Genomic DNA, 25479 nt, shown 5'->3' with positions numbered 1-25479 from the left:
GGGGGGGCAGGTACGAGCTGGAGGCGATGACCTGGTCCCAGTCAGAGTTGAGGGACATCAGACAATCGAACGCACGCACCGCGCGCGCAAAGACCCACACCAACATCACCGCATCCGTCTATCGTGTCGGCACGACACGCACACACACACACAACACACACACACAACACACACACACAACACACACACACACACACACCACACACACACCACACACACACACACACGGTTAGACGTGTTGGCGATGGGTGTTGATGATGACAGCGTACGAAGTGGCGAGTACCCGATTGAAGAGGCTCAGGAAGGACTGCTCGATTTCGATGATGTCGTGCCGCCGCTTGGCCCGCTTCTCGAGGTACTTGACCAGGCCCATGCACACGCCGCTCGACAAAATAAGCAGCAGCTCCAGCGCGCCCATGTACCACGCGTCCACCCTGCATTCCAGGCATGTCAAGAATGTCAAGAATGGAATTAAAAAATGAGTGCCAAGCGAGAGCGTGGGGGTGGCCGGCGTACCGTTGCATGAGGTCAAAGTAGCCCTCGCCCAGGATGATCATCACCAAGAAGACCACCGCTTGTGCCACCTAGAGTTCGAACGATACTTCGTCAGTGTGCGTGCGTGCGTTCGTGTGCGTGTGCGTGCGTTCGTGTGCGTGTGCGTGCGTGCGTGCGTTACAGGGGCCGTACCTCGATGAAAGTGATAGTGGTGACTTCGATCACGAATAGTTTGACCCGCGTGCTGCGATAGGTGAAGGTCGCCAAGTGACGCGAGGTCGCCCACACTCGGATCCTGCGCGGCACACGTCAGGAGAGGAACGAAAACGAACAGAGAAAGCGAGCACACGACACACACACACGACACACGACACACACACGACACACATCACACCACACACACGACACACACACACGACACGATACATGACACACACGGGAGGGTAGAGGGAGAACCAGGAGCGGAGGAGCATGACAAAGGCGGCCAGGTTGAGGAACTCGGGGAGGAACCACACGAAGAAGTAGAGGTGCAGATTCAACGGCACATGGAGCAGTACAAAGAACGTCGCTCGTGCTGCGGTGTCGCACGACACACACCGCACACGTGTGCCAAGGTGCAATCATGTGAGGAAAGAAAAGTGAAGCAAGGAGCAGAGCAGCAAGTACCGAGAGCCGAGCAAATGACGAAGAAGAGGAAAAAGTGGGTGCGTGTTTGTCGGGGCGGGTGCTTCTTCGATCGCAACAGCATCACAAATCTGTTTATTATTTATGATATTGGTTAGTTGAGATCGACAGTTTAATAAACATAAAAAGTGGATTGATTAAATTCCCTCTTTTAAACAGATTAAATTAGCTTGTTTAACGGAGGCGTTACCGAATAAAGATGGCGAGGGCACTCAATGCAAAAAGGACGAACAGGATGATGGCCCCCCCTATGTTGAGCTGGTTTGTTTCCACCACCGTTTCCGGCGGTTGCGTTGCCGCCTCCATCATCTTCCTATTGCTGACGTCAGATTTGGCCTTAATATTAATGTTAATTTAACCAAACTTGAAACTATTTGGTGGCTTTCGAAACTATTTCGAAATTGTTTGCTTTTTGTCCCAACACCATCATCCCACGTCTCTCCACTGGAGAACGACCTGGGACCTGCGGAAGCAACTGGCACAAGTACCAGGCGAGCCATTTGCGCGCAGTATCTGCTCTGTAGAGAGGAGGAGGACAGGAGTTTGCCACATAGCCGGACTGAGTTCGTGTGCATCTCTGGATTAGATTTTAAATCTCAAGTACGCCCGCACCCTCCTCCCATCCAATCTGCCGCACTCGGAGTGAGGCCTGGTTCCGATGTTTCGAAATCACGCTTCATCATCTGCCCAATCTGAAATCTGCAGATCGGCCTAGAGATGTGTGCTGCGGAGTTGTGTTTGTTTGGGTGGGCTGCAATCTTGTGAGCGCTGCTGGCCGCACACTGACACCTTCACCGCGGCTCCTTTGTGCTGCGACAGACTCACAGATCACAGAGATGGAAGGAGAACTGAAGCAGCACACAGTGGTGGTCGTGGGCAGCGGTGGCCGCGAGCACGCCATCGTTTGGAAGCTCAGCCAGAGCCCCAAGGTGGCTCACATCTACGTCCTGCCCGGCAATGGCGGTACCTATCTCACACATACTCTACATGAACACATTATATTCAAGTATATGTTTTTATTTCGTTATAATATGTTACATTTTAAAAAAAAGATCTCTTATTTTTATTTTCTACGTGCGAGCAGGTACGGAAGCGCTGGGCCGGGAGCTGGCCAAGAAGGGTGCGCCGGCGGTGGTACAGAACGTGGCCGGGATCAGCACCAACGAGGCCATCGTCGCCTTTGCCCAGGAGAAGAAGGCCTCGCTCGTTGTGGTCGGACCGGAGGCTCCTCTCGCCGCTGGACTTGGTGGTACCCACACCCGCGCACCACCGCACACGCACTCAAATGTTTTAAGTTAACTTAACACATCCACAACAGACGATTTGAACAAGGCCGGCGTGCCGTGCTTCGGTCCCTCCAAGGCAGGCGCTCAGATCGAGGCCTCTAAAGTCTTCGCCAAGGATTTCATGCATAAACACAACATCCCCACCGCCACCTACCAGGTGCCATCACCCACGCTCTCTCGTGTGTGTCGTGTGTGTCGTGTGTGTATCGCGGAGCTGACGGTGTTGTGCGCGGGTTGCCCCAGGTGTTTGACGATGCCGAGAAGGCGCTCAAGTACATCGACGACACCCCACACACGCTGGTGGTCAAGGCGTCAGGCCTGGCGGCCGGCAAGGGCGTCATCGTGCCCAAGAACAAGGACGAGGCCAAGCAGGCTGTGCGCGAGATCATGGTACCACACCCTGCGTGTCGGATTGGCACATGCGACACTCACAACTCGTTAGGTCGACAAGGTGTTTGGCGAGGCCGGCAATCTGGTGGTGCTGGAGGAGCTGCTCGTCGGACCCGAGGTCTCTTTCCTCGGCTTTTGCGATGGTACGCGCTGTGTGCGTGCGTGCGTGCGTTGAGCCAGCCTGACAAATCTCTCGCACAGGTACCACGGTGGTCCCCATGCCCGCCGCTCAGGACCACAAGAGAGCGCTCGACAATGTACACGGCCCACCGTGTGTGCCGTGTGCCGTGAGTGTCGTGTGTGATCGTGCGTTGCTCACGCTCGCATGACGTGTGCCTGTGTTTGGTGCGCGTAGGACAAGGGCGCCAACACGGGCGGCATGGGTGCCTTCGCGCCCACGCCGGCCGTCACGCCCGAGATGGCGCAGGAGTGGACCGCCACCGTGCTCCAGGCCGCCCTCGACGGCCTCAAGAAGGACGGCATTCCCTTCGTCGGCGTCCTCTTTGCCGGTACATTTTCCTTTAATCTTTCTTTCCTATTTCCCTGGCTTGTTTTTGGTTATAATGCGAAATATTTGAACTTTTGCAGGTTTGATGCTGACCAAGAATGGGCCGCGGGTGCTGGAGTACAACTGTCGGTTCGGCGACCCTGAGACGCAGGTCATCCTGCCCCTCCTGAAGACGGACCTGTTCGAGGTCATGCTGGCCTGCGTGCAGGGCCGGCTGGCCCAGCTCCGCGTCGAGTGGGCCACCGCGCGCGCGGCCGTCACCGTCGTCGCCGCCTCGGGCGGCTATCCCGACAAGTACCCCGTCGACAAGCCCATCGCCGGTCTCAACTCTCTGCCCCAGTCCATCGATGCCGTACCTCCTCCCTCCCCTCGTGTCGTGTGTCGTGTACGGTGGGTCGTGTCGTGTCGTGTCATTGCGTATGTTGACGGGTTTGTGTGGCAGGAGGGTGGCGTGTATGTGTTCCACGCGGGCACGAAGGCGGCCGCGGACGGCCAGGGGGTGGTGACCAGCGGCGGCCGCGTACTGGCGGTGACGGCCGTGAGCCCCCGGCCGGCCCAGGCCATCGCCCGGGCCTACGCCGCGCTCGACAAGATCCACTTCGACGGCATGCACTACCGCTGCGACATCGGATCCTACTTTGCCAACAACACACGTAACAACTCATCGCACGACACGCACGGCATACACGACACACGCTAACCGCACACACGACACGACACATCGTGACACACGCAGTTCGTCTGGCGGTGCTGGGGTCGACGCGGGGCACGGACATGCAGGCCATCATCGACGCCATCGCGCGCCGCGAGCTCAATGCCGAGATCGCGCTCGTGGTGAGCAACCGCGCCGACGCCTACATCCTCGAGCGCGCCCGCGCGCACGGCATCGCCCACCACTTTGTCGAACCGCGCGACGCCGATGGTAAGCTCAAGCCGCGCGAGGCCTACGATCGCGAGGTGATCGCCGCCCTTGACGGCGTCGACGGTGGCGTCGATCTGGTGCTGATGATCGGCTACATGCGCATCGTGTCGGCGGCCTTTGTCGAGCGGTTCCGCGGGCGCCTGTACAACGTGCACCCGTCCCTTCTGCCCGACTTTGCCGGCGGCATGGACCTCGACGTCCACCAGGCCGTGCTCGACAGCGGCGCCAAATTCACCGGTACCAACGACACGACCAACGACACGACACGACCAACGACACGACACGACACGACGCGTGGACTTACATTGGGGGGGGGGCTTGCAGGGTGTACGGTGCATGTGGTGACGGAGGAGGTGGACGCGGGTCCCATCCTGGTGCAGAAGCGGTGCGCCATCGACGCGACCGACAACGCCGACACGCTCAAGGCCAAGGTCCAGCACCTCGGTACGCCTCCTTTATATTTTTTTTTTGAGCCTTCGATTCCGCGTACTTACGGTCGTGCGTGTCGTGCGTCGCGTGTGTCGCGTGTGTCGTGTTATTGGGGTCCACAGAGGGCGTGGCGTTGATCGAAGCCATTCAGCTGTTCGAGCAGCAGGAGAAGCAGAAGTACCGGGCCGAAGAGGTCAAGCGCCAGCAGAGGCGCGAGAAGCGCAAGGCCGCCGAGGGACAAGGACCCGTACGTGTGGCCACCTTCGGAGCCCAATGTCGCGCGCTAACGACACGACACGACACGCGTGCGGTGGAGCAGGTGACGTACCGCAGTGCGGGCGTGGACATCGATGCAGGCAACCTGCTCGTGGAGCGCATCAAGCCCTTCACCAAGGCCACCGCCCGTCCCGGCACCTCGGCCAACATTGGTACTCACACAGCCACATACATGCCTGTAATGCGTGTCGCGTGCGTGCGTGCGTGCGTGCGTGCGTCAAATGTGTATCGATTGTGTGTTCAGTGTGTGTCGTGTTCTGACGAGTGAGTGTGCGGCAGGCGGATTTGGCGGTCTGTTCGATTTGAAGGAGGCCGGCTACAGGGATCCCCTGCTCGTGAGCGGCACTGACGGTGTGGGCACCAAGCTCAAGGTACTTAACATCCAATATTGTGTGTCGTGTGTCGTATGTGTGTCGTGCAGCTTGGATTGAAGCGTATTGTTTGTTGTTTGCGATCGTTATCAGATTGCGCAGGAAGTGAAGAAGCACGACACCCTCGGCCAGGATCTGGTGGCCATGTGCGTCAACGACATCCTCACGCGAGGTACAACGACTGTTCCACCGCACGCACCACCGCACGCACACGCAAAGGCCTGACCGGTGGTTGGTGGTATGCAGGCGCCGAGCCGCTCTTCTTCCTGGACTACTTCGCCACCGGCGCTTTGGCCGTCGACGAGGCCACCCAAGTTGTCAAGGTAACGCACGCACGCACGACACCGCGCCACCGCACGCACGGCGCACACAACACGACACGCACGGCACGGCACGGCATGACGTGACGTGCTGTGTGTGTCGCAGGGAATTGCGGATGGCTGCATGCTGGCGGGATGCGCGCTGGTGGGCGGCGAGACGGCAGAGATGCCCGGCATGTACCCGCCCGGCGAGTACGACTTGGCCGGCTTTGCCGTGGGCGCGGTCGAGCGCGACGGCGTGCTGCCCATCATGGACACCATCAAGTGCGTTCCCTCCTTTGTCGCACACACGACACACATAGCACGACACGCACGGCATGCGCGCTCATCGCACACGCACAACGCAGGGAGGGTGACGTGGTGATCGGATTGGCGTCCTCGGGTCTTCACTCCAACGGCTTCTCGCTGGTGCGGCACATCATCAAGCTCAACAACATCGACGTCTCGGCCAAGGTAACAAATGCCTCGCACCCCGCGGCTTCACGCGTTGCATTGACGCACGACACGCTGACACACGAAACACACAGCCGCCGTTCGCTTCGAAACATGAGAAGTTGGCCCATGCGCTGCTCGAGCCCACGCGAATCTACGTCAAGTCGGTGCTGCCCCTCATGAAGGCCCGCAAGATCAAGGCCGCCGCCCATATCACAGGTACCGTAGCCCTCTTCCCTCTCTCCCTCCCTTCCCCATTCTTTACGACACTCACCGCGCGTGTCGTGTCGTGTGTGTCGTGCGGTGTCGTAGGTGGTGGGCTGCTGGAGAACATCCCGCGAGTGCTGACGCCCAAGATCGGGGTCGATCTGGACGTGGCGCAGTGGAGCGTGCCGCCGGTGTTCGGCTGGCTCGCGTCGCTGGGGCAGCTCCAGCCGCGCGAGATGCTGCGAACCCTCAACGTGGGCATCGGCATGACCCTCCTCGTCGCACCCGACCACGTCGCCTCCGTCCTGGAAGCCCTCACCGCCTCTGGTACGCTCTTGCCCTCCACCGTGTGTCGCGTCGTGCTGTGTGTCGTGTCGTGCTGTGTGTCGTGTGGATTTAACATTTTGCAAATTGCAGGGGAAGACGCGCGCGTGATCGGCAAGGTCGTGCCGCGCAGACTGGACGACAGCGAGCAGGTGCACGTGGCCAACGCCCAACTGCTGGCCTCCCCCGCCCCCGCCACCTTCTGAATGCAGCAATGCGGCTTCCAAAAACATTTTGGCTGACTTACAGAGCATCGGGCTTCTTCTACTAAACTGTGCCGCTCAACTTGCACACGAGCAGCTGCGGTGAGTTGGCCCCGCAGCACGACACGACACGCACTCAGCGCTGCGCTCGTTGCTGGGAAAGGTAGTACGAAAGTCGCGATCCCGCGCAATCGCCGATAGCAAATTCTTGGCGTGCTTGTGCAACCAGCACAGCTTCATCTCTCTTGGATTAGATAAACATGAGGGTCTCTATCTTTTTGTGCGCAGGCTTGGCACTCCTTGCCCTCCTCGCGTCGGGCGCCGGAGCAAAGACGACGTGGGATGCGCTCGATCACTACTCGTTTGATCGCTACGTGGTCGAATTCAACAAGGCCTATGCCTCCGATGACGAGGTTGTGTCTCGTCGCGCCATCTTCGAGTCGCGCCTGGCCGCCATCAAGGCGCACAACCGCGACGCCTCCAAGTCGTGGAAGCAGGGCGTCAATCAACTCACTGACCGAAGCGAGGCCGAGATCAGGCAGCTTCTGGGCTACAACAAGGGGGTGGCCGCTGGCCTCGCCCCGAGGGGTGGCCTGCAGTGGGAATCTGCATGGACCGGCCTCAACGAGATCGCCCAGAAGATGCGAGCAGCGGCCATTAACCACGTCGATTGGCGCGAGAAGGGCGTCATCTCGCCCGTCAAGGACCAGGGTACCATCTTCACCGTTCTACTCGAATTAATCTCCCCTCTACCGCACTCTCCATCAAATGCTCCAATTTTCATTCATTACTCATTCTCGCAGGCCAGTGCGGTTCGTGCTGGACATTCGGCTCGTCGGAGACGCTCGAGTCCTACTGGGCGCTGGCCACCGGTCAGCTGCCCATCCTGTCCGAGCAGCACATCCTCGACTGCATCCCTAACCCCGACCAGTGCGGTGGCACCGGCGGCTGCGCGGGCGGCACTGCCGAGCTCGTCTACCGCGCCCTCATGACCCAGTCCAGCGGACTGGCCTCCGAGTGGACTTACCCGTACGTCGCCGCCCTTCGTGTCGTGTCGTTGGTCGTGTCGTGCTGTGTGTTGTGGCTCACAGCAGTGTGTGCTTGTTCTAGGTATCGTTCGTACTGGGGCGAGGCCTTCCAGTGCTCCTTCAACACCACCCGCACTCCGGTGGTGGCCAAGGTCAAGAACTATGTCGTGCTTCCCTCTAACAAATACGATCCCGTCATCGAGGTATGCCCTACGCTCTTTCCTTCCTGCGCCTCCGCGTGGTGATAACGTTGTTGTGTGTGTGTGTGTGGTGTCACGCGCTCAGGCCCTGACGACGACGGGTCCTCTGGTGATCAACGTCGACGCTTCCTCGTGGCACGCCTATGAGTCTGGTGTCTTTGACGGCTGCAACCAGACCAACCCCGACATCAATCACGTCGTTCAGGTAACCACCCCTATCACACATTCACATTCACTTTCACATTCACATTCACTTTCACATTCACATTCACTTTCACATTCACATTCACTTTTACATTCACTTTCACTTTCACTTTCACATTCACGTTCACCTCACGTTCACATTCACACGCACACGCATGAAGCTAATGTACACTGAAACGTCTGGCTGCAGCTTGTGGGCTACGGCACCGACGCCAAGGAGGGCGACTACTGGCTGGTCCGCAACTCGTGGTCGCCCGTGTGGGGCGAGAAGGGCTACATCCGCCTCAAGCGCCGCTCCAACCCCATTTGCGGCATCGACCTCAAGCCCTCGGACGGCACCGGCTGCAAGGGTGGCCCCGCCACCGTCACCGTGTGCGGCGAGTGTGGTCTGCTCTACGATGTCTCCTACCCCGTCGTCGCGACGGCCTAAGTCATGTCTTATATGTTAACTGTTGTGTTGTTCATGACACGTGCGGCTTACATTCATGTGTACAAACATGTTCTCCACCAACGTTACAGCAGTGTAGCGGATTCACATCGGGCGACGGAACCAGGCGAAGGCCGAACGCGGGACGGTGGCGACGATGGGGCAGTCCTGGGTCGGGTTGAAGCTCAGCCGCCGAGCGGCCGCGTTGTCGTACCACAGATGGCTGGTGCCCTTGTCCTCGTAGGGCTCGTAGACGCTGGGCCGGTGGTCCGTGTGCCGGCCCACCAGACGGCCGAACTCGTCGTGCTGGCCCTCGAGCTCACGGTGCTGGGCCTCGGTGAGTGCGTGGAGGGCGTAGGTCGGCTCCACGTACGGACGCTCGTGCTCGGGGTCGTCTAGGTTCTCGTCCACACCATCACCATCGGCCTGTGCTTCTTCCTCCACGTGCTGGAAGTAGACGGGCTGGCCCTTGTACATGGCGACCCCGCTCAGCGGCATGTCCCAGTAGTCGGTGTGCCAGTACATCTTCAGCTCCGGCTCTGGCTGCTCCTCAGTCTTGGTTAGGGTGCTCATTGTATCTCCTCTTCTTCTCGTGTCTTCTTGGGCTGCTTTGGCTCCGTTATAAAAACTCACACCAACCTTTCGGGGCTTGGTGCTTGCCCGACACACTCAAGGTTCTATTTATTTTTTTATTTTCACAAAAGGAACACCAGGCGAGAGTTCGCGTAGATGTGCTGCTGGAACACAAAGACATTAATACAATCGTTAAAAAAAAGAAGAGAAGGGTCAGTTTCGTGGCAGCTTGAGATAAAGTAAGTGCAAGCAGTGGCATCAGTGATAGGTGGTGGGGAATTACTGGACAGAACACAAAGAGGAAACATGGGGGGGCGTGCGTACAAAACAAGAACAAGAGAATGAAGTCGGGTGGGCAGCCTGCTATGGCAGACGCACTGCGGCAACAGTTGGCCAAGGCGGGCCGACAGGCCATGGCGATCCACCAAGGCCTCGACCTGGGCACACAAGGGCTCGGCACGCACAGGCGCAAGCGCAAGCCCGCGAGCGAGGAGCAGCAGCTGAGCGAAAGCCACGTCTATGGCCTCAAGAAGAAGAAGAAGAACGAAAGCGAAAGCGAAAGCGAAGAGAACGAAAGAGAAAAGGAGAAAGAACGAAAGCGAAGGCAGAGGCGAGAGGCGAAGGGTAAGGACAAGATGAGCGAAAGCGAGGAAGAGAGGGAAAGTGAGATCGAAAGAGAAAAGGAGAAGAAACGAAGGGAAAGGCAGGCCGAGAAGGAAAGGGAGGAGGAGGAGGAAACGGCCATGATGTTGGCCCTGGCCGTGCCAGACGTGGAATCTGACCCCTACCCCGACCCTGTGCCACCCCAGCCAGCGCCAGCCAGAAAAGGAGACAGGCAGGAGCGGGAGCCCGAAGCTGAGCTGGCCGCGAGGAGGAAGCGCAAAGAAGACGAAGCTGCCCAGAAGCGCGCCATCGAGGAGGAGGAGGAGGAGGAGAAGCAGCAGACGCGAGGCACTCGGGAGGCGGAGCTCGAGAGGAGGCTCAAGGAGGACCACGAAATGATCGATAGGCTCAAGCAGGAGCTCGACCAGGCGCGCGCGGCTGCGGAGGAGGCCCAGCGCGAGCGACGCGAGGCCCAACGAGTCGCAAGGGAGCCCGAGGCGCAGGCGGTGGCGCAAGAAGCGGCGGTGGGCGACGTGGGTCGCGTCGATGGCGGAGCGGCGATGCCGATGGAGTGGGACACAGAAGGCTTGACGGAGAGCGATCTGTCAAGCATCACCGGTTCATCTGCTTTCGTGTGTGTGCTTTTGTGTGTGTGTGTGTGTGTTGTGTGGCAACTCACCTCTCTCCTTCTCACACTAGACTTGGTGAATCAGCCCGAGCTCATCTCCGATTTCCTCGCCATGGCCGACACTCCTTCGATCCCGCACACCACCACTCTGCCACCCTCCTTACCGTCATCATCATCTTCGTCGTCATCATCACTCCACGCATCGCCCATCCCCGGCGCCGCCAATCCGCCGCTCAGGGTCTGGCCCGCACCGCCAATGGCCTGGGGTCCTCCCGGCCACCGCAGCGTTGGCCACACCCATTCGCCCACGTCGCCGCTAACCGCCGCCGCCAGCCCCACTTTTCCTCCCAGCTCGACCCGACTCCCACAGCCCTGCCCCAAATGCCACCACCACCAGCGGCAGCAGGACCCCACCACGTCGGACTTGGCGACGGAGAGAGGCGTGGACGTGCTCCTTCCGCTCCCCGCGCCGCCGCCCCACAGTGACCAGATCCAGTGGCGCTCCGTGCGGTTCGCGCTGGCTGACGACCAGGAGACTGTGGCGAGCCTCAGGAGCCGCGCGCTGGCCCGTTGGCACCTCTGGCACGCGGAAGCCGTGGGGGCCCGCAGCTCGAACGAGGAGGAGGCCGAGGCGGCCCGGGCGGCGGCGAAGGCGGCGGCGGACGGCGAGCAGGAGGACTGGGTGATCACCAGTAGTGTTGTCGCGATACAGGACACCGAGACCAGTGTGTGGGCCATTCTCCTATGTATTGGTCTGACCAGCAATTTGTGGCTTCAAAGGAAATAAACCACAAAATAGGTCTAGGGGTTGACTAACTGAGGGTGACTGCATCTCTGGTATGCAACAGCCAAGTATTTGTTGCTGCTTTGTCCGCTCCATTTGTTGTGTTGACCACATTTGTTAGGATCAAGCAACACATCCCCTCTGTTTGCCCTCACCACCGAAATGGCAACACATCTTCCTCCCTTCCCTCCAATGTCATGATGGTCTATGTTAGTAGTAGTAGTAGTGCTGTCCATCTTTGTCCAGATTGCCCCTGCCCAAGGTCAGTCCGCTACGCCCGTCATGTGGGGTGCGGGAGTTGGCCAACACCCTGGGTGTGCTGTTTTACAACCCTTCCGCATCACTTCCGGCGGGAGTGGCGGTGCCGGTGGCGCTGTTGGTGGCGGGCGTCGTGGCGTGCGTCGTGGCCTACACCGCTTACACGCGCTCGCGGGGCTGACTGGGGCTCGCTGCAGAGGCAGGCTACGCTGGAGCACGAGGTGCGGCGGTAGGGAGGCCAGCACAAGCTCAACAGGAGTCGTGGCTGCGCTCTTGAACTCTTCCTCGATGTTACACATTTTTGAGCTGATGACGTCAGCACGCAACGACCATCGCGCTCAAGCGTGGGAAAGGAGGTGGCCCTTGAGGGCGGGCATGGTCTTCTGGCTCTGGTGGCATACGTGGCACTTGAGCGGCGCCTCCAGCCACGCCTCGTACCTGGCCTTCTCGAACTACACCAACAGCAACCGCGATCACCGCAGGTCAGGCCAAGGTCAGGTCCACTACACAACCAAACTGTTGATGGCGGAGAGTGGGTGGGTCCAAACGTACGTGGATGCTGCCGTCGGTTTCGAGCGTCTTGATGAACTTGTCCGCCGGTATGAAGAACTCGGTCGTGAACGAGTTCCTACGTGCAGTGGAGGTGATAAGCTGAGGTAAGCTTGCTGTGCGCACTGCGTGTGTCTGCTTCAGCGTGTAGTGCGTACCAGTGCTTCTTCGTCTTCAGGTGCTCGGAATCAAAGTCCTGGCTAATAACATGCATCTGCGTGTGTGTCAGGCGAGCGTGTACCGTGTCGTTGGTCGTGTCGTGTGTGTTAGTTGTCAACATGAAGCACACGACGTGGCTATCGATAGGACACATGAATGTACGTGAAGTTGTCGCATTGACGGCACAGCGTGGAACCCCAGGCGGAACTTGAGCGTGCCATAGCGCGACGTCAACCTTGTGTGGATTCACAATAGTGGCAACGATGGGTGGTGAGAAATTCAAGAATGCAAGTTATGGTACGATCGTGTTGGGGGTGCCGTACTGCTCAACGGTCATCTGGCCCCGCTTCTGCATCTCCTTCAGGAGGGGCACGTCGTCGGCCGTCAGGTTGCCGTAGCCCGGAATCAGCCGACGCGGCAGGACCAACAGATGCTTGAACGCCTGGAGACACACAGAAATCATCAAAAGTCACGCACACACCCATATAAACATAACACACACTGTGCATGTGCGGCGTGTGCGTGCGGTGGTGTGCGTGCGTGTGCTGAGACACACTACCTTGGGGAACTTGTCAAAGATACACACGGTCTTGTCGTCGTATTGGTGCATGATATTTGGCGGCACTTTCTCTGCGTGGCCACGATTTGACGACGACGACGACGACGACAACGCGATGAGTGTGCGTGGTCGATCAATTCTGTGCACTTGAGGGAAGGCGCCGTACCGGGGTGAGTCGCATACGGGGTCAGCGCATCGCTCCAGCCGCCCGCTCTGGCCGGGGCCTTGGGCGCGGAGGCACCCTCCGAGGCCGCCTTTCCGCCCTTGGGCTCAGCCTCGGGCTTCTTGGCCGTCATGAGCATGCTGAACGCGTTGGCGCTGCTCTTAGGCACCGCTGGCGCTGACTTCTTCGTCTCACTGCACACGCCATATATCCAACATATTAATAACACACAAATAAATACAAAATAATAATAAGAATAATAATAGCAATAATAATAATGATAATAATCAAGAGCAGCGCACGTGGGTCGAGGCGCAAAGTTGGCTTCGTCAAAGTCTTCTTCGATTTCGTCCTCGGCCTGGGCGGACGCCTTGGTGGTGGGCGAGCCTGAGACCAGGTCCCAGAAGGTGGTGAGCAGCGAGGAGTAGCACTGGCCCAGCAAGCGATCGCCCTTGGTGTAGTCATCGTGCAGGCAGTTGTTGCGCTGCGGGTTCATGTTGGGCGCCATCACATGCACAACCTGGCGTGTTACATCGCAACACACAGGGAGTGAGCATCGCGCATGCCACGCACACACACCCACGACACACACGACACACACAAACGCACACACAAACGCACACACACATCACACACATCACACACATCACACACACACACACGCACGCACGACACATGACACACACACGCACACGACACACACCACACAACAAGCAAGCCTTGAGATCGTACGTGGTGCACTCCTTCGTTTGCGCGCAGTGGAGATGAGGTGGGCAAGGGCACGGGATACACTTGACCTGCTCGTGCCCCTCCTGATGAAAACAGAACAGTTGAAATTGAAGTCAGCCAAAATTAAGAAAGCATCAGCATCAGCATCAGCATCAGCTGCATAGCGAAGCGAACCCTTGTAGCGAGCTTTGGTCTCCTTGTCGAGCGCGGGGCCGGCCGCCTTGTTGATCGCCAGGTTGACACCGCTGCCCATGGCCGAGAACCTGAAGCGAATCTCGGCCTAGTTAAATAAATAAAAAAAAAAAGTACGACAGCTGTCGGGACGGGGCGCCGCGGCCATACCATTCGTTGGCGGCGTTGGCGATGACGCGGCACGGGATGCCCTCGGTCTTCATCTTGGTGATGTTGGCCACGCGAATCTGAAAGCGCGCATCCCGGCCCTTCCAGCACTTGCGGATCGCCGCGAGCGTCGCCGACTCAGTGATGTCGACAGCGTAGAGCCGGATGCGCGGGTCGTCGTGCTCCTCCAAGAACGCAGCCACGTGCTGTGCATTCAATCATTGGATTATTAAAAAAACAAATATAATAATAATAAATATCAAAAACAACAACAACAACAATTATTATTATTAATAATAATTACTAAAATCAGCGTGGGTGGGTACCTTGCAGGTCACTGTTGGTACGAGGCAGGAGGCGGAGCGATGATGGTGATGATGGTGATGATGGCGATGAGGGTGATGTCAGCGCGGCCACTACATTTGTGAACGACGGAGGATGGAACGAAGTACCTTGTGCGGCGCGCTCCAGGTCGTATTGGAAGACGCCGGTGCCGAAGGACGGGAACGCCAGGCTGAGGGCACCGTCGACGGCGGGCAACGCGCCACCACCCCCCTTCGGCTCCACCTTTCTCCTCTTCTGCGCCTGGGCCGTGTCCTCCTTCTCTTCTTCCTGTTCTTCCTCCTCTTCTCCCCTCGTCTCCTCCTCCAATTTCCTGCAGACATGTGTGCGAATCGCAAACGGCTTCGTGAGTGCGTGTGCTGTCGTGAGTGCGTGTGCGTGTGCGGTGGTGCGCGGTGTGTGCGGTGGTGCGGTGTGCGTGTGTGCTGCAAGTTAGCACCTTTTGTTCGTGGAAGAAATCGCGGATGGTGTGGTCGTGGTTATGGACAGGAATGTGAGGACGAAGGGGTAAGACTGGCCGCAGAAGCAGATGGTGTCGCCCGAGGCCAGTGCCTGCTCTTCGCCTTTGCCCACGTACGTCTCCTCTTCGGTTCCCTTGACGTAGCACGCATTCACGCCATTCTGCGCGGCGGCGGGTTCATCGGCCAAGAGTCCAGTGTTGCGTGCGTGTGCGTGTGCGTGTGCGTGTGCGTGTGCGTGTGCGTGTGCGTGTGCGTGTGCGTGTGCGTGTGCGTGTGCGTGTGCGTGTGCCGTGGTACCACGAGGAGACGGGCACTGAGCCGGCCGTTCTTCCGTTCCAGCGTGATGTCAGCTGGCATCAAGAGGTGCACAGTTTAAAAATATTTGTCAATTAATAATAATAAGAAAATTATGCTGAGTCCTTAGTACCTTGGGTTCTACTTACGCGCTTATCATCCAACTTGAGATTTGTGCGGCCCAATGCGGTCGTGCCCAACGGAAGCGGCACGGTTATCTTTCCATCTTCGGATTTCAGCACCGCGGCTCTTGATCCGCTCATCTCAATCGTAGATTGGAAAACGCCCCGAATGTATCTTCACAAATGGTCCTTCCTGTCGTGCTACGAAGACGAAAAATCAACGCAAGAACTTCGCGTACGCACTTGGCGCCTTTTTTTCCACCCAAGTTTTCTTCTAACAATTTAGTTTTGCATTTTCTTTTTTAAAAAGCAAACAAGTTCAGGTCGCCTCGAGTGCACACACTTGCAGAAGCACACTGCAGGCTCCACGAAGCCAGTAGTCGCGTTGGTCTCAAAGCCCAACATGCCAGCTGTCGGTGCAGCCTCGAAGTGCAGCACCTGGTCCGCGCATTAAATATATTGATTCGTTTTTCCTTTCTTTTTCATTTTAATGAAGGTTGACTGAACTCCGGACGTAGGGAAAAGGACAGACTGCCTGAATCATCTTGTCGGGTGGAGGAACGAAGAGACAGAACACGATCCAATGGAGGCGAGGAATCGTTCGTCAATCGTCATTCTTCTCATCTTGATCGTGTTCGCCTCCGTCTTCTTCCTCACCTTCCCTTCTTCCGGTACCCCCCCTCCTTCGTTCTTTATTTAATTAATTATTAATTTAAATATTTGTAAATACCTACAATATTAATAATAATAATATTCCACCTCAGGCCTTCCGTGGGCGACGCGCTCGGTCGAATGTCCGAAGGTTCTGCCCTACAGCTACGACCACTACTCTGGGCTTGACGGTAGACAGAACTCCTCCGGTTCGCCGCCATGCCGCGGCAGAGCCAACCTTCTCCAGCACTCGACCGACACCAGCCAGAGCGGGCGATTGATCCACGGACCCTGCCAGCGCTCTCGCGTCAAGGTGTGCGGTGTGTGCGGTGTGTGCGGTGTGTGCGGTGTGTGCGTGTTTTTGCCGTGTGGCGTGTGCGTGTGCGTGTGTGCCCACCAATGTTGCGTGTGCGGTATGTGTGCGGTGTGTGTGGGAGTGCAGATATTGACGTCGTGCGATCCGTCGACCGAGCACAAGGACGTGAGTATCAAGAACAAGGTGCTCTACGCCAAGCTGCAGCAGTACGACTTTGAGTGGTGGGTGGCGGCCTACCAGGCGCCGGCCGGCCAGAAGCCGCGCCCGCCCATCTGGACCAAGACCGCGCTGCTCCTCGAGGCCCTCGGCGACCGCGCTGAGGGCGATGTCCTGGCAGAGCCCCTACGACTGGCTGATCTGGCTTGACTGCGATTCGGTAGTGGCCAGGTGCGAAGCCCTCGAGATCTTCGTGTCCGTGTGTGTGTGTGTGTGTGCGCGCGCGTGTGCGTGCGTGCGTGTGTGTATGCGTGATTACTCACCAACCCTAAATGAAGCGCAGATACGACATGACGATCGAAGATATCGCTGGGGAGGAACTGAACAACCCCGCGAAAGACATCTTCATCACCAAAGGTCCGTTCCGTTCTCGCCTCATCTTCGCGAAGAGAGTCAAGAAGCACCAAATCGTCAATGATCGGCTCAAACACCAATTTTCTTTTTATTCTTTTCTTTTTCTGTGTCTCAGACGCCCACGGGTGGAACTCGGGCATCGTGGTGCTGCGCGTTTCCGAATGGAATCTGGCCCTGTTCCGCCGCATCTGGGCGTCGGAGCAGTACATCGACGACGTGTGGGCCGAGCAGCGCGCCCTCCACCATTTTTACAACACCGAAGCCGATGTACACGCACACACACACGCATACGCACACGCACACGCACACGCACACGGTCAAACGTTGTGTCTGACGGTGGGCCGTCGCATGCAGGTGCGAGACCGATTCGTCGACGTGCCGCAGGAGAGGATGCAGTACGTGCGCGGGGCGCCGCGCCACAAGGTATCCGAGGCCGAGGAGATGGACCAGTTCGTGGTCCATTTCGCCGGCGCCATCGGCCACAAGGACAGGCTCATGGCCGAGTACTACGCCAAGATCCAGCAAAGCGGCGCCTGGATGAAGCGATGACCCGTCAGCCGTGTGCTCAACATCATCATCATCGCCATCAACATCTTCTTGTAGATCAAAACAAAGCCGAGCTCTTCTTGGAAATATAAGTGAACAGCTCAAAGCCGAGCTGAATGCTCGTGGTCTCACTGGGTATGGAGGAGGCGGTGGTGGTGCAGGGCGAGGCTGACCATGGGGTCGACGCGGCCGCCCGCGTGCTTGCGCGCGTGCGCCAGGAACGAGCCGGGGCAGGACACGGCACAGTTGGAGGGCACGGCGAACAGGGCCGAGGGCTGCGGCGCCACGCGCAGGTGCGGGTAGAAGTTCCACACGACCGAGCCGCCGTCAACCAGCGCCACGTCTCCGCCAGTCTTCGCATCAGTCCAATAGAAGAACCCTGGTGTTTCCCGTTATCAGTCCTGTCATGTGTGCGGTGGTGCGTGCGTGCGTGCGTGCGTGTGCGATGTGAGTGTGCGGCGTGATACCTTCGTTGGTGACCCAGAAGTCAGAGTTGTGGAGAACGCCGTAGAGGTCGGGAGTCGGCACGACGAAGCCCGAGGCATTGAAGCCCCTCAGGAAGTCAGGCGGCACCTGCACGCCACCGTCTGGCAGTGAGCCCCAACAAATTTGGCCTACACAAAGCAAAGAACGAAGAAGACACTACGGAAAAAGAATGAAGACGAAGTGGGTGGGACGGTACCGTGCCAACGCCGGGGAAGAGGAGACAACAGTCCACGCCGGCATGCGGGGCGAACAAATAGGTGCCCTTGGGGTTGAACAGCAGGTTGCAGCCCTTTTTCCAGCCATCGCCCTGGCACCACACATTTTAGTTTGTTTTTAATGTATATATTTAAATAGATATAAGTTGTACAAATCAACTATTGCGATACATATATCCATTTCTAGCTGAGAAATAATTCGTGGGGGTGGTACGGGGATGAGTCCGGGGAGGCACAGTTCAGGGTAGGTGACGAGCGAGGCCTGGACGTTGAAGTCGTAGTAGAAGTGGGAGGTGACGTTGACGATGGGTCCGTTAAGTGGGGACTCCACCACGCTGAGCCCGAACTGCACGTCGAACTGGCGCGGCCACACGGGCTTGCGCGGAACCGCAGAAGAAGAAGCCGCAATGGCCAAAAGAACAACAACCAGGCAGAAGACGAGAGGTCGGTGCATAGCGGAGCTGTGCGAGGTGGAGATGAGCACAGCGTCGTGTTGGGCGAACACAATCGGCGACCCGTGACGGAGAGAAAAAGTGGCCGCTTTTACCTACTTCCTTCAGCCAATGGGAAAAACGCAGAAAATGGAAAACGCCCCGTTCACCTGGCGAATTTTCAACTTGCCTTTTTTGAACAGCCCAATACCAGCAGGCGTAACAAAGTCGACAAGTACCAAACAAAACTCTGCCAGACAGGGCAGGGCTCAATGCACCACAAAAAAGAAAATGGAAGACGTCACAGGTATGTTCAAGCAGCAGCCTCCATGCACATTCTACTCGCCTGCTCACCTTTAAGTTGGGCAGGCCCGCAGCCATTCACGGCCGTTCTGGTCTCCGGCATACCCGAGGTAGACACCCCCGTTTTTATTGCTGTTGCCATAGTTTTTAACACCACCCTAGGAAAGCACCGATGATGTTGAGAAGCTGTGCCGGCTCTTTGGCCCCCTCCTCTCCATCAAACGCAACTCCAAAGAGTACGCTCCTCTTTTCTTCCAATTTGGCAAGAAAAAAGAGTATAATGTTCTTCTTTTTAAAGGTCTGCGACGGTGACGTTCCGGCTCGCTCTTGACGCTGAAAACTTCTATCAAGCTTCAAGGATTGGTGTTCCTCTGGGGAACAGTAAGGTCCGCCTACGCGGCATGCATGCTCTTGTGAACCGCTTGAAGACTAAGGGTGCATCATACAACAACAGCTGGTCGTGACTCCAGCACCCAGCCAAAGTGAGGTCCCGGATCAAGGCGATCTCAAGCTCGTCTCCTACAGCGCTGGGTTCTGGCTGGGACCAGATGAGTACGTCCCTTGCTGGATTCAGGGTACCTCCGCCCTCCTGATGCTGTTACCACCTGCAAGTTGATGCTGATAGAAGGCACAGGCGAAGGACACTTGCGAGCTGCGATCGACTCTGTGGCGCGCGAGATCAAGGTGCAGCACAGTCTCTGGACGCTCTGGATCGCATTTAGTACCGTCAAGAAGGTCAGAAGCTGCTCCGGTGCGCAGGTGAACATCTACATCACCACAAGGAGCCCACCGCAACTCTACCAGCGCTTTTCGCCAGAGCACGCCCTCGTTCGCGCAACCGAGTTCCCCTCCCCGGCCGAAGATCGCTTGGGGGCCTGCACCGTGTGCTGCCTCACAATGCACCACTCGGCTGCAGATTCAATGCTGCAACAACTGCCCTGCGTTCAACGTGCGAATCGAGCGACACGAGGCGGAAGGCGGCCGGGCGTTGAGCGCAAGCCCTCGGTTCCGGTTGTCCAGCGCCTGCCTGAAAAGTTGGACTTTGCTATGAACGTCGATGGCGTCCACGACGACCTGCGCTACGGTTTGGGTTGCCTGCTCTCGGCCAATCTTCTCCACGCGGCGAACGTCAGCTCTCAATTCCTCGACGAACTGCGCCGGGGCTCCTCCGCCGAGTGCGTCGGCCACGCCGAGGCGGCCCTCTATCATTTGTGGAATCAGCGCAAGCCCATCTACGACCCGTTGAAGGCTTTCAAGCAGGCACTTTCGAGAGGAGGGCATCAAGGATTCCTACGTGCGTGGCGTGTTGTGGGGTGTTTGTCGTGTGTTGTCGTGTGTTGTCGTGTGTGTGTGTGTGTGTGTGTGTCAAGTAATGTCTCATCAACGCACAACGCCACTTGGTGACACACAGACAGGGAGCTGCCAAAGGACTATTTCATGACCCGTAGTGCGTGCGTGACCCCTTCGCGCGTGCTCCTCTTCCCCCCGCTGCCGGAGCAATCGAACCGAGTCGTGAAGAAGTACAAGACGCAGAGCAAGCACTTCATTCGCGTTTCCTTCGTTGATGACAACTTCGGTCAGCTCGACATTGTTGCGGTGCCATTCCCCTCCCTCGGTTCTTGTTGCCAGACCGCTCCGTGGTGGACCTGACCCAGCGTTTACTTGTTCAGACCAACATCCAACAAAAGGTCAGGTCCCTGCTCTGTGAAGGTAGTGTGCTGTCGAGTGCTGTCGTGTGTGTGTTGATGCATGTGTGCAATGCGTTGGTGCTGATGGCTATTGATAACAATTAGGGATACGGACACCCGTCGGGTTGTACTACGAATTCCTGGCGTTCTCTTCGAGCCAGCTGAAGGCGCGCAGCTGCTGGTTCTTACGTCCCACAGCCACAACTACGGCACAGCACATCATCTCCAAGTTGGGTCTGTATTTGGCCCGCACGCACACACGCACCACCGCACGCACCACCACACTGCACCGCACCCAAGGGCACCACAAGCAACTGGGTGGCGGCTGACACTGGTATGGTACAGGTGACTTCACCGAGAATAGGACGGTGGCGAAGTATGCTGCCCGGATCGGCCTGTGCTTCTCATCGGGCAGGACGGGAGCCAAGATGAAAGACGACCAGGTGCAGCGGCTCGACGAGATCAAGAGCGGCAACCACATCTTCTCGGATGGTGCAGGCACGCTTTCGTTGACCATGGCCCAAGAGATTTCTAAGAGACTTGGGCTCAACTACACCCCATCGGCCTACCAGGTTCGTCCTGTATCGTTATGTTGTGGCGTGTGCGTGTGCGGTGGTGCGTGTGTGGAGGTGCGTGTGTGTGCGTGTCGTTAATGGTTTTCATTGATGCCTTGATTTAGATACGCCTGGGCGGGTACAAGGGCGTTTTGTGCGTAGATTACAGTCTGGGGAACTCAGCCCAGGTGGTGCGGTTGAGGCCTTCTATGGAGAAGTTCCAATCAGATGACAAACGCCTCGAAATCCTGAGCACCAGCAAACCCATGCCAGGTCATCTCAACCACCAGGCAATCAGCATCATGAGCGCTCTGGGTGTGCCTGACGAGGCGTTCGAGAAACTACATCAGCGGACGGTACGTACCACGCACATGCACACACGCACACATGCACGCAATAACGTCGGCCTTGCTTCAGTTGACTCGATTGGAGGGCATTACTAAGAGAAAGGGGGCGAAACCCTACCTGAACCAACACGAGCTGCTACGTAACATGTTGGACAGCGGTACGAGGATCAGAAAATCACACGCACTCCGACGCACACACACACACACCCATCCCTACGTTGGCTTGATGCCTCCCCTGTGTGTGTGTATGTGTGTGCGCGCGCGTGCGCGTGGTGTGCGTGGTGCGCGGGTGTGCAAAATTATGAGCAAAGTGGTTGGTCGGCCCAATCCTGTGGCTGGGACGTCACGACCACACACACACAACATTACCACAAGTGTTCACACTTCCGTAATCGTGATCACGACCGCCAGGGCTTTCGGGAGAACCCTTCCTGGCCTACTGCCTGGCAACTATCCAGCAAAAGGAGTTGCGAGACCTCAAGAACAAAGCCCGCATCTACGTGCCCAACGTGCGTTACTCTTATTTATTTATACTGTTTTTATTTATATTTTTGTATATATTTCTCTCTATATTGATAGTTTTGAAAACTCACCGACTGGTGATCAACGATTGTTGTACAGGCTAAGACCGCGCTGGGCGTCTTGGACGAGACTGGTCTGCTCAAGAGGGGCGAAGTCTACTTCCGATGCTCTCATGGTCGCGTCGTATAATACCACCTTTGAACCTGCACGCAATCGACACACACACACACACACACACACAACATGACACACACGAGACACGGCACAGTCTTAGAGCGGTGGTTGGTACAGGTTGAAGGCGATGTCGTGGTGGTCAAGTTTCCCGCGCTGCATCCGGGCGATGTGCGCAAGTTCCGAGCGGTCAACTGCCCGACGCTTCATGACATCGAAGATTGTCTGGTATTTCCCAAGGACCACAAGCCCGGCGACAGACCGCACCCCAACGAACTGTCAGGTACGCACGTATGTTGTGTGTGTGTGTGTGGTATGTGCCGTTAGTGTCGTGTGTGTGCCATGAATGTCGTGTGTCGTGTGTCATGTAGTGCGTAAAATTGAAAAAGAAGTGCCTGAGGCCATCATCAGGTTCCGATCTCGACGGCGATCTTTACTTCGTGTGTTGGGAGAAGAGTCTCATCTGGCGTGGCAAGAACCGAAAGCCCGGCGACTACGATACGCCGCCGAAAGACGAGCAAAGATCTCAGGAGTCGCTGATCTCACGAGAGATGATCATCGACTTCTTCCTGGAGTTCATGCACAACGACTACAAGCTCGGGCAAATCGCCGACACTCATGTACGCCCACGCTGAGACTCTCTCTAGAAGTAGGACATGGGTGAATTCCTCACGTCTGTGTGTGTGTGTGTGTGTATGCGTGAGTGGTGCAGAAAGCCTACGCTGATCTTGTTGATGTGTCCGCTCCGTATTGCCTCGAACTGGCTAAGCTTCACAGCCAAGCTGTGGACTACGCAAAAAGCGGCGTGGAAGTCTCCTCTCCACGCATGACGTTCAAGGCGTTCCCCGACTTTATGAGCCGACCCAACACATCGTACAATTCGCCTAAGGTTTGTCTTTCTCACCTGCTGCGCCGCTCAAGCGACACGCAACACCATCGCAATGCTATCGAATACCAACAAGCTTGCTCGGGCAGATCTTGGGTAAGCTCTACCGAAAAGTGCAGTTGAGGGAGCCGAAGCTGAACAACGGCAACGCTGTCCAATGTGACAAGGATCTCCTGGTTGAAGGCTACGAGGTGCAGTACACTTTTGGACTGGCATGTGGCATGTTTCTCAATCGTCCCGATCTGTCATCTTATTATCACTTTTTCTTTTATTTTTATTGTTAGGACTTTGAGACCGAGGCCAAGAAACTCAAGAAAGAATACGACGCGGAGCTGCGAGGAATAATGCGCCAGTACAGCATTGAAACTGAAGCTGAGGTACAGCTTTGTTGACATATACCGACACATTGAGCATCAATTACGTTGGCGTGAAATGTGTTTGATGTGTTTCACTATGCAATCCTAACCAATCCATGCTACCACCAGGTGATAACTGGCAATGTGACCAAAGGCCACAACCGCCCCGATCTGCGCAGCAACCGTCTATTTGACCTCCCAGAGCTGCTTCGCAAGCTGGTCAGGCAGATCCAGTCCGCCTACCGCAAGAGGTTCGAGGCTGAGTTCATAGACCAACATGACATGCCACCAGAGGACCTCCAACGGCGGAGGATGCAGAAGGCAGCGGCCTGGTACTTCGTCACCTACCACCAGCGCGACGACGACCACCCGCCGCCGCGAGGCCAGGGCCGCAAGAGGGGAAAGAAGATGAAAGCCCATAATCGGCTCCTCAGCTTTGCCTGGATCATGCACGACGTGATGGGCGAGATTCTGCACAGAGGCCGAGACTGAGCATTGCGTTGCCATTACTTGTTGAACACAACATGTAGTCGTTCCCTGCCTCTGATTCCCATCACCAAAGTCGTTAGGGCTGAAGTCTGACGCTGTCAGGCAGGTTCGCTCTTTTCTTTGCCACCAGGTCCAGGCAATGGCAACGATGACCAACACCAGATCTGGGAATTCTGTATTGTGTGTGTGTGTGTGTGTCTGGAGGAAACAAAGAGTATAGTTTTGAAGAAAGTGAAGAAATGTACACATAGACATGAGGAGAGAAAAGGCTTGCTTAGGCACAGGCTACCGAGCTCAGGGTGAAGCTGGGCTTGGCGGCCGAGCTCACCACCACGCCGGCGCCCTGGCTCGCTCCCGGCTGCAGCTGACCGTAGTTGAACGCGATGTTGAAGGCGGGGCTCGTCGGGCCCTGCCTATTGAGCTCCCAGTACTGGGAGATCTCGGCACCATTGACCAGGTCAAAGGTGATCACCCCACCGTTGACCGGGCGCTGACCCCGGTTGGTGATCAGAACCTGGAAGATCTGGTACGTGCGGCCGGCGGCGTCAGTCCACACGCCGCCGTTGGCGGCCGACCGCGCCGTGAGCTCGACGATGGCGCTGCAGCCGTTGTCCCCGCTGGGAGGCTGGCTCGGCTGGGGCGTGGCCACGATCGACGGAGCCGCCGACGGAGACGCGGGGGCGGCCGATGGCGAAGGCGACGAGCTCGGGCTGGAAGGGGCTGGCGAGGGCGAGGGCGACGCCGAGGCGGAGCCGCAGTCGATGGAGGCGACGGTTATGGTGGCGGGCGAGGCCGATTTCCAAATGTAGCCGAAATGGTGGACCTGGCCGGCGGGCAGGCCGCCGCTCTGCAGTCTGTAGTCGGGCAGGACGTAGAGGCCGGCGCTGGTGCGGGTCAGCTCCCAGAGCTGGGTGAAGCCGCCGGCGCCGGTGATGGCCAGTTGGACGGACTTGACGGCGGCCGAGCCGGCGGTGAGCTGCGCGTTCCACTGGGACATGTCCACGCCATCCTGCTTCCACGCGCTTCCCAGAGTCTGCTGGACGCTCACGCTGCAATCTGCGGCGGCGTAGCTGCAGCACAGGGCAGCCAGCAAGACCAGGAGAAGTGTGATTGACTTCATACTGTTGGGGTGTGTGAAGGCTTTGCTGTGTGTTCGAAGAGAGAGAGAGAGATTGGAGCTGGTGCAGGTGTTGGAGCTGAAGAGGTTTACAACTTAATGGGCGATGTGGGTTTTTATAGCAATTGTTGAGGGTAAAGCAGGGCAGCAGTGTGTGGGCATGTGGTATGAAATCTCACTGACGCCGGAGACATTCACACTCGGTTCTATGGGCCGGCGACATGCTGCCTTGAGAGCTTATGTGGCTGGTTCAAAGTTGTTGACGAACTCACAAGCACGACTGGCATCTTAAGGTGAAACAGGTGGAGAAACCCTGGGATCTAGCAACACCCCAATGACAGCATTTTTGTGGCTGCACGGTCACAAGGCAGGACCAAACAACCACAGCCAGGGGTTCGAATCCCACCAGTTGCATTCTCTTTCTTGACAGATCTGGTCAGTGAAAAATTACCAAGACAACACACAACTGAAGATGGACAGCTTGCCCGACGAGCTGCTGCAACAGGTGTTTGTGGAACTTGGTCATCCCTCCCACCTGCCCGCCGTCGCCCTCGTGTGCCGG

The 25479-nt window shown here is 57.4% G+C and overlaps 9 protein-coding genes and 1 pseudogene across 9 annotated transcripts; 5 read left to right on the top strand and 5 right to left on the bottom strand.

Annotated features, from left to right (window-relative positions):
• Nucleotides 1-105: 105 nt before the first annotated feature.
• ACA1_270370 (uncharacterized protein) lies at nucleotides 106-1243 on the bottom strand (the record flags this gene model as incomplete). Its single annotated transcript, XM_004341600.1, has 6 exons — nucleotides 106-118; nucleotides 270-434; nucleotides 517-584; nucleotides 688-790; nucleotides 952-1069; nucleotides 1162-1243. The coding sequence occupies 6 exons, from the start codon at nucleotides 1241-1243 to the stop codon at nucleotides 106-108; spliced, it is 549 nt and encodes a 182-aa protein (XP_004341648.1).
• A 772-nt stretch (nucleotides 1244-2015) lies between these two features.
• ACA1_270360 (phosphoribosylamine-glycine ligase) lies at nucleotides 2016-6850 on the top strand (the record flags this gene model as incomplete). The annotated part of the gene is made up of 21 exons (XM_004341599.1): nucleotides 2016-2142; nucleotides 2264-2428; nucleotides 2498-2622; nucleotides 2709-2855; nucleotides 2908-2998; nucleotides 3057-3112; nucleotides 3211-3364; nucleotides 3444-3715; nucleotides 3806-4016; nucleotides 4100-4522; nucleotides 4610-4729; nucleotides 4837-4961; nucleotides 5034-5142; nucleotides 5270-5361; nucleotides 5455-5533; nucleotides 5608-5684; nucleotides 5788-5945; nucleotides 6029-6134; nucleotides 6209-6332; nucleotides 6426-6647; nucleotides 6738-6850. 21 exons carry the CDS (start codon nucleotides 2016-2018, stop codon nucleotides 6848-6850), a joined length of 3096 nt encoding a protein of 1031 aa, XP_004341647.1.
• A 257-nt stretch (nucleotides 6851-7107) lies between these two features.
• Nucleotides 7108-8709, top strand: ACA1_270350 (papain family cysteine protease containing protein; the record flags this gene model as incomplete). Its single annotated transcript, XM_004341598.1, has 5 exons — nucleotides 7108-7558; nucleotides 7651-7876; nucleotides 7958-8078; nucleotides 8161-8280; nucleotides 8470-8709. The coding sequence occupies 5 exons, from the start codon at nucleotides 7108-7110 to the stop codon at nucleotides 8707-8709; spliced, it is 1158 nt and encodes a 385-aa protein (XP_004341646.1).
• A 102-nt stretch (nucleotides 8710-8811) lies between these two features.
• Nucleotides 8812-9279, bottom strand: ACA1_270340 (uncharacterized protein; the record flags this gene model as incomplete). The annotated part of the gene is made up of 1 exon (XM_004341597.1): nucleotides 8812-9279. The coding sequence occupies one exon, from the start codon at nucleotides 9277-9279 to the stop codon at nucleotides 8812-8814; it is 468 nt and encodes a 155-aa protein (XP_004341645.1).
• A 341-nt stretch (nucleotides 9280-9620) lies between these two features.
• Nucleotides 9621-11297, top strand: ACA1_270330 (uncharacterized protein; the record flags this gene model as incomplete). Its single annotated transcript, XM_004341596.1, has 2 exons — nucleotides 9621-10500; nucleotides 10582-11297. 2 exons carry the CDS (start codon nucleotides 9621-9623, stop codon nucleotides 11295-11297), a joined length of 1596 nt encoding a protein of 531 aa, XP_004341644.1.
• Nucleotides 11298-11890: 593 nt separating this feature from the next.
• On the bottom strand, nucleotides 11891-15410 carry ACA1_270320 (histidine triad domain containing protein; the record flags this gene model as incomplete). Its single annotated transcript, XM_004341595.1, is given in 15 exon segments — nucleotides 11891-12004; nucleotides 12105-12180; nucleotides 12260-12297; nucleotides 12423-12495; nucleotides 12584-12702; nucleotides 12817-12890; nucleotides 12986-13176; nucleotides 13285-13502; nucleotides 13715-13725; nucleotides 13886-13974; nucleotides 14021-14256; nucleotides 14503-14564; nucleotides 14575-14705; nucleotides 14832-15013; nucleotides 15297-15410. The coding sequence occupies 15 exon segments, from the start codon at nucleotides 15408-15410 to the stop codon at nucleotides 11891-11893; spliced, it is 1728 nt and encodes a 575-aa protein (XP_004341643.1).
• A 442-nt stretch (nucleotides 15411-15852) lies between these two features.
• Nucleotides 15853-17355, top strand: ACA1_270310 (galactosyl transferase GMA12/MNN10 family protein; the record flags this gene model as incomplete). The annotated part of the gene is given in 7 exon segments (XM_004341594.1): nucleotides 15853-15940; nucleotides 16034-16233; nucleotides 16363-16563; nucleotides 16574-16623; nucleotides 16736-16809; nucleotides 16922-17073; nucleotides 17161-17355. The coding sequence occupies 7 exon segments, from the start codon at nucleotides 15853-15855 to the stop codon at nucleotides 17353-17355; spliced, it is 960 nt and encodes a 319-aa protein (XP_004341642.1).
• Nucleotides 17356-17480: 125 nt separating this feature from the next.
• On the bottom strand, nucleotides 17481-18507 carry ACA1_270300 (uncharacterized protein; the record flags this gene model as incomplete). The annotated part of the gene is made up of 4 exons (XM_004341593.1): nucleotides 17481-17731; nucleotides 17820-17925; nucleotides 18035-18145; nucleotides 18268-18507. 4 exons carry the CDS (start codon nucleotides 18505-18507, stop codon nucleotides 17481-17483), a joined length of 708 nt encoding a protein of 235 aa, XP_004341641.1.
• Nucleotides 18508-19402: 895 nt separating this feature from the next.
• Nucleotides 19403-23803, top strand: ACA1_270290 (annotated as a pseudogene).
• Nucleotides 23804-24074: 271 nt separating this feature from the next.
• ACA1_270280 (carbohydrate binding domain cbm49 protein) lies at nucleotides 24075-24920 on the bottom strand (the record flags this gene model as incomplete). The annotated part of the gene is made up of 1 exon (XM_004341592.1): nucleotides 24075-24920. The coding sequence occupies one exon, from the start codon at nucleotides 24918-24920 to the stop codon at nucleotides 24075-24077; it is 846 nt and encodes a 281-aa protein (XP_004341640.1).
• Nucleotides 24921-25479: the final 559 nt, after the last annotated feature.

This window comes from Acanthamoeba castellanii, assembly GCF_000313135.1.
Source record: "Acanthamoeba castellanii str. Neff unplaced genomic scaffold scf7180000084770, whole genome shotgun sequence".
NCBI lineage: Eukaryota > Discosea > Longamoebia > Acanthamoebidae > Acanthamoeba > Acanthamoeba castellanii.
The sequence above is the reverse complement of the archived record's forward strand: the minus strand, read 5'-3'. Positions and strand labels throughout refer to the sequence as shown.